The following is a 9,493-nucleotide window of genomic DNA, read 5'->3' on the forward strand; positions in this document are numbered from 1 at the left end:
ACTCATTCAAACCCCTAGGTATCTCTGCTAACACTGCAAGCTAGGGAGACAATTAGTACCTATTTTAAATTAACTTGCCTCTTGCATGTGTGTGTTACAGATCTGAGATACCATGTTGTGTGTGTGTTTGTCTGTTTCTGATGGAATGAAAGAAAACATTTGACAGCATCCAGGTGGAACATGCCTCAACAGGACCACTCCAACACCCTTTTACTCCCCGAGCTTCCTCACCTTGCTGGCTTTCTCTAAGGTGGGAGGAATTCTGTATTGTAAGTAAGACATGTACAATGTTAAACCCAAGTAGAGGGGAACATGTGCATTGTGACCATAAAGAAATGACCTTTATCTCATCTATAGGAGACCATCTCAAATTGATAGGAAATAATGTACAGAGAACACTATATAATCATATTTATTACTACTCATTTTTTGTTTCAATACATACAAGAGCACCTTTCTTAAAGCACTAGAGCTCCCCACCTCTGAAAGCCAGGCCACCTGTGCTTTACATGGTAAATCTAAAACCAAAACAGAACCAAAAACCACCATTCACAGAATTCTTAAATTAAAAAAGAAGCAATAAACTTGAATTTGATTGGTTGGTGACGTGTGTACTTTGCAATGGAGGGAATGGTGATATAGGTTGTTGCTGCTTTGTTTCTTTATTTAAGAATTCTTATAAGCTGTATTTTTGTTTTCATATTTAAATACTTTGTGAAGCACCTACTGCTTGATTTTCAAGAGGTAAAGTGTATTTGCAGGCACATGTCCTTACTTTGTAACTCATTTTCCATTCTAGAAAGAGAGCAAAGGTTACTCTTGTGAGTAAAGTTACTTGTGTGCAAAAGTATTTCTGGAACTGGGGCTTATGTCGGCGGAATTGGGGCTTATGTCTGCAGACTTGCAGCTGGATATGTGCAGGTGAACGCTTGTGCCTGTGTGGAGTTCTACTGAAGTCAGTGGGGCTCTGCACAGACCCCAGGGATAGCCCATCTGCACTTACTTATAGGATTGGGGCCTAATTGCCCAAGCAAGGGTCTCTGCAAGGTTTGAAAGTAATAAGGATGTGAGAACTTCCATAAAAGTGATTCTTACCAACTATTTTAGGTTTTGTGGGTTTGGCTGTTTTGATACCGATGATGTATTTTTCATGCTTTTAAAAAAATATATAAGTGAAAAGAGACTTGTTCTGGATTTAAACCTTCCCCTGCAGTGTTTACAGTACAAGCACCAGGAGCACTGAGAAAACCAGAAGGTAAAGCTAACTGAACAGCCAGGGGCCAGGAAGGAAGATTAGGTGCTAGTTTTGGACTTAGGTACAAGTTCCTGTTCTTTTCCAGAGTTCCTGAGTGGCCTTAACCTGTTTGTGCCTTAGTTCCCCAGTTGTAAAATGAGGATAATGGGACTGCCCTACCCACAAGATGTTGAATAAATATATTATATGTTGTGAGGTGCTCTACTAGTACAATAAGGGGAGCATATAATACCTACCTCTGTAGCACTTTCCATCTGTAGGGCTCACGGCCCTTTGCAAAGGACATCAGTACCGTTGTCCTTATTTTACAGACGTGGGAAGCTGAGGCACAGAGCAGTGAAGTGACTTGCTCAAGGTCACCCAGCAGACTAGTGGTGGAGCCAGGAATAGACTCTGAGTCTCAGTTGAGTGGACCGCACTCCACAGTACCTAGATAATGTAGTGTCCCTGTCCAAGCTGAGTGAAATGGAGATAAGGAGCAAGCAGCACAGATCTAAAGAAGCATTGCCAGGTGTTTTTCAGTAACACAGAGAAGAATGATGGCTAAATATCTGTTTTTCATCTTGCTAGTGCCCCTTTAATCAAGTGGTAATCTCCATTCATGGGCCATGGATCCGAAGAATGCTAAGCACAGGATGAAGCTGCCTTTTACCCCCAGCCAGAATGATAAGGTCCCAAGTTTTGATCCTGTAGTTCGAGATGAAGAAGGTCTCTATGGCATTTTCTGCACGAGGTGCAATGCATCGAATCCCGAAGTAGAGCTTGATTATGCATTAATAGCAGATGAGTGTTCACCCGCCTCAGAAGAACTTTTCCCTGAACGGACAATAAAAATCAAACCCATCAGAGTCTTGAAGCATCGTCCGAGTGCTATCATCTTCACTGAGGATTGTGTCTGGTGCAGAGGGAGCATTGTTATTGGGAATGGACTTCCCAGCAATGCTAACATATTCATCTTTAATGGCCCTGCTCAACTGAAATGCAGACCTGGAGGTGAATGGGAGAGAAGAGATGATCCATCCTGGCAGGTTGAACACCACAGATTAGAACTGAAGAGAGACCAATGTATTCTGCCCTGTGAGAGCAATGGAGCCGGAAAGTGCATATGTTCTCATAACCACCCAGACCCCGATGAAGTGGAGACAGGGCCCTGCTGTGTGGTGAGTTCATCTTGACTTGTTACCATGTTTGGGGCATATTCTCAAACAGAGTTAAGACATTCAAAAATGACTGGTGATTTAGGGTGCCTCCGTCATTGCTGCCCACCTTGAGATGCTTGAAAGGGCGCCTTGTTTTCAGAGAGCAAGTGTTCAGCACTTTCTGAAACTCAGGCCCCTGAAACTCAGGCCCCTCCAACATGTCTCAGGAGGGGCATCCAAAATCACTAGCCACTTTTGAATATCTTTGTCTATTCTGGGTTTCTTAGTTTCAGGCCTATGAAGCTGCACAGCTCAACCTCTGCATATGGAGTTGAGACTTTATACCAGGAATCAGCAAACTTTGGCACACGGCCTGCCAGGGTAAACGGCCTGCCAGGGTAAGCACCCTGGTGGGCCAGGCCGGTTTGTTTACCTGCCGTGTCTGCAGGTTTGGCCGATCGCGGCTTACACTGGCTGCGGTTCGCTACTCCAGGCCAATGGGGGCTGTGGGAAGCGGCGGCCAGCACATCCCTTGTCTCGTGCTGCTTCCCGCAGCCCCCATTGGCTTGGAGCAGCAAACTGTAGCCAGTGGGAACCGCGATTGACCGAACCTGCAGACGCGGCGGGTAAACAAACCGGCCCGGCCTGCCAGGGTGCTTACCCTGGCGGGCCACATGCCAAAGGTTGCCAATCCCTGCTTTATACCCTTGACTATTCTTGTATTGCTATACAGAGGCCCTACAGCATGCAGGGAATTAACTCCCTGCTTAGACCTCACAGAGGTGTACAGGGCGGAATAATGAGGCAGATCAGGAGACTGAAGGCCCTGTCAGGCTCTTGGAGGGTTTGCAGGAAACACTATTAAAAAAACAACTCCTAAATAATGGGAAGGGAGCCCTGTGCTCAGCTGTTACAGGGTTGGGCCATACCCCGGCTTGGTGTTTTCTAAGAATGCAAAACCTTTTTTTTGTTTTATCATAACTAAAACTCTGTGGAACAGAACCTGATGCTGACTTTAGGCCTGTTCTTTCACTGCTGTGCCAGCTGCTCCACTACAGTTCTCCCCTTTATTGTAATCCTGTGCTTACAGTTGTTCCACTTTGGGGGTTGCTGTGAGGAAGAGGCATGTTCTGCTCCAGCATGGGTATGTAATAGCATAATAAAACTGGTGCCGAGTCAGTCAATGGTAAGGGTCTTAGAATGACCATTGTTCCCTTTGCCTAACCTTTTCCCTGTTTTTTACATTGAGTTGAATGATCAGCTGTATTCCTGTGCTCTGGTCTAGAGAACTATCTGTCTCTACTATTTTCTGCCTTTCCCGTGCCCATCTCTGTGGAATCTGAGCACCTAGTGATCAGAGTGGCCCTATTTTTTTTTTCTATTTACAAAAAATGTGGTAGACTCTGTGTAAGCCAGAGGTGGATTGGCTAGGCAACCTGAAGAAAACGGATACCCCAAACCAAACTGAGTTCTGTTGGACACCTGCCACCACTTATGTCATACAATAATTTGGATTGAACGCAGGAAGAACAAGTGTTTACCAAGGGGCTGCAAACTGAGGCTTACTTAGGGTGACCAGATAGAAAGTGTGAAAAATGGGGGAGAGGGTTAATAGGAGACTACATGAAACAAAGCCCCAGCTAGCGTGACCCTCCCTATAAAATCGGGACATCTGATCACCCTATGTCTGCAGGATAGAGCAAGAGGCTGGAAGCTGGCAGATCTAGGTTCTAGTCCCAGTGTGTAAAGTTCCCTGGCTCTTGTTGCTTATTACTGTGGCAGTTTGTTTAGATGAGCTAACTGGAGGGGGTAATTTACTGTGTCTGATATGGCTGGGAAAGGCTGATAAGAAGCCAGGAGCTCCCTGATCTGATTCACCTGCAGGATAGCCAGCCCCTATTGCTCTGCCCCATGAAGCATGTCCTGTGGCAGGTGTTTGTGGGCTCTTTGAAGCCCTGTTATGCCTCTGAGCAGAGAGTCTGGAATGAGAAGGCTGGGGCTCCCAGGACAAGCATTTTCTTGTTGTAATGTATGTGTTTCACAGTCAGGAACAGGAGCCAACTTCTCCACGTGTGGAGATTTCTCAGCACTCCTGAATGCTCTGCTGCTCTGTGCACTGCACAGCTGCTGAGCTTTTGTCTATGTGGTGCAAAGGGTTGGTGTCAGCTGATGGCCCAAGGTGTCCCTAGGCTGAAGAAATGTGTGGGCTGCGGATTAAGCACCATCTCCAAGGAACAGCATTAGACTCGCATGTGAGCCTCCAACTTGTAGTCGTTGGATTCACCATTTTTTCACATGCAGATCACCATTGTTTGTGGCCTTAATGGCATGTGAGCCCTTTGCAGACACTCTGATGATAAGGGCTCTGCCTCAAAGGGCTTACAGTTTGACAGTGTGTAAATAGGGGGGAGGAGCAGAACAAGGAGAGGAAACAGCAGAGAGTGTGGTAGGGGTGAGTGGGAAGAGAATGTGAAAGAGGCAGTTAACCATGCAGTATGGGTGGAGTGAAAGCAAAAAAAGGCCTGTTAATAATGTATTACACATCCTTCGTCACTGTGTGCATTGCTTCCAGCTGGTCTCTAGTTAAACTTTTCCCTCTCTGCATTTACCTAGAGCAAATGGCTTCAACTGATATTTTCAGCTCCCTTAAACCGCCCAAAGTTGCTACCTTTTATGATTTATATTGTAGTTGTGCCCCATTGTGCTAGGTGCTGTACAAACATATAAGAAGTGTCAGTCCCTGCCCTAGAGAGCTTATGACTCTACTGCCTGTTGCCACCAGGGATGAGAACAGTGGAGGGCATTCAGACCCTCACTGTCTTACTGCTTTTTGTCTCCCTCCTTCATGTGAACTGGAAATCACTTTATTTGCCCAGTCCTGAGTCTGAAGTTCTGTTTTTCCTGTGGTAACTGATGCTACCACTCCCACCTAAGGCTGAGCAGGGGATTGTGTTGATGTCATCAACTTCTGCAAGAGGCATGCAGAAACCGAAGTTCAGATCTCAGCAGGAACTGCTGAGTTTCCCTTATATTGTAGTTACTGGTTCCTTTCAAGCCTGGAACCTTCATATTGTGTTACTGTCTGGGGATCATAAACAGATGGTGCAGTCATTTATACAGCACACTTATTTAAAACCTCCCTCTCCCCACAGCTCAGACCCTCTTTAAGGAAACAAACAAAGGCAGCCAAGAAAGCTGGGATGTGGTTGCTGTATATTTTCTTTCTCAGGGCTTCTGAATTCTTTGCAGTAATGGAGACAGAAGCCCTAAACAATGCAGGCTTGCAATCAGCAAAGTAACCAATGTGGCCTGGCATCCTGCCCTCTCTGTGGGAGATTCCTGGGGAAGAGGCACCCTGTGAGGAATAGGAACCAGGCGAGTGTGTTATGGGGAGCAGAAATTCTCTCATTCATGGCAGCTGGGCTTTCATTTACCAGCCTGGGGGTGCTTTTATTATTTAAAAGTGGGAAAGGATTTTTTTTTTTTTGGTCAAGAGCTTTATAACTTGACTTTGAAAATTTGGTTTTGGATGAAACTTTGCTGGTGAGTTTGAAACCCAGAAACGAAGTGTTTTTAAATCTAATTTTCATTAGAATCCTTTTGAGTGCTTGGAGGAAGACAAGGCAAAGCAAATAAAGGCCCCATATAACCCAGCATTGTTCTGGGTTTGGAGCAACATTGCTATTTCAGTCTCAAAAAAATCAGGTTCCTCTCTCGAAAAATAACATGTAATTTTGTGGGGTTCATTTACCCTTCCTCTAACTTTAGTTCTTGATTTACTTTAGACTAGGGAGGTTGCATGGACAAAGGCAGCCTAGCCCTTTTCCAGGGTATCTGGGAGTCATTGCATTTCTAAATACAGCCACTGAGTGGCAGCATGTTCCCATTAGATAGTGGCCTTTCCCCATGACACGAAATACTCCCGTGTCATGTGGAAAGGACCTGATTTTAGGGGGCAGGGGGATGGCTAAATAATTTTTTGTAAATCTACAGAAATCAGATTCTTTTCAGCTCCTGCAGATTTTTCTTCTATTTCCAGAGAGTGTGAGCAGCAATGCAAATGGCTCAAATTCAGCTCTGGTGTAACTATTGACATCAGTGGAGTTGGGTCCACTTACACCAGAGCTGGATTCTGCCTGACATGTTCCTGCAGGCTTCCCCTCACCTAAAAGCTTGCATCATTCTTATAAACATTTGTGGCAATGACTGGATTTCTCATGAATAGGCCAGGCTGCTGAGGGAAGCTATGAATTATGCGGGCTCATTTCAGATGCCTTTTGGGATGCCCCTGAAAACAAGAGGCTGCTAGCAACGATGGCAAGAAAAGCAGAGCGGTGAGCAGGCACCATAAAAGCTTCATGTCTCTACTGCTAGGATGCTACACCTCAGTCCTGGACCTGGCACTTCACGCAACTTTGCTGGTGCACCTCACTCGTGACCTGCAGTCCTCTAATACCCCAGTCCTGTGTTGCTCTTTCTAAATTATTGATTAATTATTATTCCATCCCATATGAACAAAAGCTCCTCACGTTTTCAAGCATTGAGCTAGGATAGTGATTATGTGGTTTATTGTTTGTGTGGGTATTCATGATGTACAGATTAAACTCCCAAAGTCCTGGCCTAGCCTAGCCATGGATTCTCTGGATCCAGACTGCTCTCTGTTAGTTATTTCAAAATTCTGCTCAGGGACATGGCTGGGATCTTCCCAGGACATTAGAACTAGGTGTTATAGTGTACAAGTAGATTGATAATGTTTATTCCATGTCTTTTGCTCATGAAAGCTGGAAAGTCAAATGTCTCTCTGTTCCCTGTGTATTTTGTAGCGGATGAGACTGCTTTGGCCATCAGAGGCATATGGCCAAGCGCTAGCAGGGACGAGCCATCTTGTAGTCGACTAACAGGATTCTGTGTACTGTGCGGGTGATTCCTGTGTTTATGGCCCTTTATGACACTTTAACCCTACCTGCATCATTCTCAGCCAGCCCTGCCAGATGTCCACTTTTTGCTGGCGTGATTTGAGTTTCCCAGCAATCTCCCGTTTTTTTCTGCTTGGTCAACGCTCTGGAGAAGCAGCTGGAGCTGCAGAGCTAAGCAGGAGAAGATCCAATAGCAAATTGGAATGGGCACAAAGGGAGTTTGTACCTTTTATTAAGTGTACTCTCTGGAGCTGAGCTTTTATTTAAAGCCTTGGTGTTTGGGACGGTCATTCTAGAGGTGCAGATTGCAGGACAGAGTTAAGCTGTGCCCTAGGATTGGGTCTGTCATTGGGCTGTAAATAGCGCAGGACTTTCTCTATATGTTTGCCATGTGAGACATGCGGCTATTGCTAATAATAAAAGATTCTAATAATTCTTTGCCCTTCTATGGCGCTGCTCTGCTAAGGATTTCCTAGCACCTGATAAACATTAACTAAGCCTCTCAACACACTCCTGTGCAAGTTGTATTATCCCTGTTTTTAAGGCAAGCAGGTGAAAAAAAATTACCTGTCTATGCCCTATTGTCCTGTTTTGCTGCTTTCTGCTGCATAAACTGTGTGTTTTATATTTGTTTTTCAATTTTTTTTTAAGTGCTGGCTTATTAATTTTTAGCATGTTCAGTTTTGTCTTCCTGATTTTGCTGAAGGTCTCGTTTGGATGCGGACAGGGAGTTGCCACAGGTCTCTACTGATAGGTGTGGGCATTGAATCTTTAACAAAGAGAGCTTTTCTTCCAACTGTTTGTCAGGTGTTCCAGTTAAAGAGGTTTCAAGAAAACAAACTCACACCAAAGTGTGTTAAGCAGTCTCAACAGAAGTAAAATCCACCTGCCTTCTCTATCCATTAGGATTCATATCCTTGTTATCTGGCATTACAAACCTACCTAGTTTTCCAGTCATCCATAGAGTCCTTCAGAAAAAGACTGGTCAACAAAAACTGAATTTTATAACGCTTAAAAAACACAACAGTCTAAACCAAAACCCAAGCTACTTTGAGATCTGTCATCCGTCATGAAAGAGTGTAAATGTCAAGTCACTTTCAAGTGTGGACAAACAGGCACATGCAGCGGTCAAGTGGCTTGATCAAGGTCACATAGTGAATCAGTGGTAGAGCTGAGAGTAGAACTCAAGAGTCCTGAAATCAGGTGTCCTCCTTTAATTACTTGGTAATGCTGCCTGCCTATTACCTGGCAGGGGAAATACCATGATCACGAAGGTGGTTTTCCCAGGGTCAGGCTCATCCATTGTAGTGTGGGTTTGCTGATCCCTGTGATTTCCCCAAATGCATGAAACTCGACAAGTGGAATTGGACTGAGAAGAAGGAGGTACAGTTGCCCAGCATAAACTCTTTTATGATTGTTTCAGTTTGGTTTTTTGGTCACTGCCTGGCCTGTCTTTCTGTCCAGACTTGAGTCTTCAACAAGTCATTTGGAGAAGACTAAAAGAGCTGTGAGAGGCACATAAGAAGCTGTAACTCAATTGAGCTGAGAATACAAAGTTGCTCTGACATGAAAAGAAACCAGGACAGATTGCTGAGTTAACAGTTATTAAGCACCCACAAAAGCCTTTATGTATTTATTTTTAGTTAGAAACTTTAAAGAAATGAAATTCTCTTCTGTCCCATAGGAAAGCCTGTTATCACAAGGTGTGTGACTGTCAGGGTTATGGAATGAGCTGATTGGATTCTGAACATTCTTATGGGCTATAAATACCAAAAAAGCATTCATTTTCAGCAGGGCATTGCCCAGGTATTAGAGATGGGGCTGGGAGTCAGGAGACCTCCACTCGAGTCTCAACTCTGCCATTGACTTAGTATTAAATTACCATATTTCCAAGATCAAAAGCGGGGAAATTCTTGTGGCAAAAATTTTTGGGGTCAGAAAATAGTAATTCAAAATACAAAGTACACTTTTTTCTATAACGTGTGTGGGTGTCATTGCTGCCAGCTTCTGGCTCGACAGTGACACATGCATATTTCTCAGAGTGGAGGATTTTTTCCCTAGTAACTTAGTATTTTCAGTGAGCTTATCATAAAATGCTGAACAAGTTGGCATTAACATTCATGCTGAGCAAAAGAACAGCTGTGGGAGTGTCGTTGCTCACTTGACACTGTCCATCACCCTTC

At 44.4% G+C, this 9,493-nt stretch overlaps 1 protein-coding gene and 1 pseudogene across 1 annotated transcript; both read left to right on the plus strand.

Annotated features, from left to right (window-relative positions):
- The first annotated feature begins 868 nt into the window (after positions 1 to 868).
- LOC123377527 lies at positions 869 to 4,728 on the plus strand. Its single transcript, XM_045030563.1, has 4 exons — positions 869 to 921; positions 1,842 to 2,415; positions 3,485 to 3,538; positions 4,696 to 4,728. The coding sequence occupies exons 1-4, from the start codon at positions 869 to 871 to the stop codon at positions 4,726 to 4,728; spliced, it is 714 nt and encodes a 237-aa protein (XP_044886498.1).
- A 3,820-nt stretch (positions 4,729 to 8,548) lies between these two features.
- Positions 8,549 to 8,680, plus strand: LOC123378115 (annotated as a pseudogene).
- The last annotated feature ends 813 nt before the right edge of the window (positions 8,681 to 9,493 follow it).

The sequence above is a fragment of the Mauremys mutica genome, chromosome 9 (genome assembly GCF_020497125.1).
Source record: "Mauremys mutica isolate MM-2020 ecotype Southern chromosome 9, ASM2049712v1, whole genome shotgun sequence".
Classification (NCBI taxonomy): Eukaryota; Metazoa; Chordata; order Testudines; family Geoemydidae; genus Mauremys; species Mauremys mutica.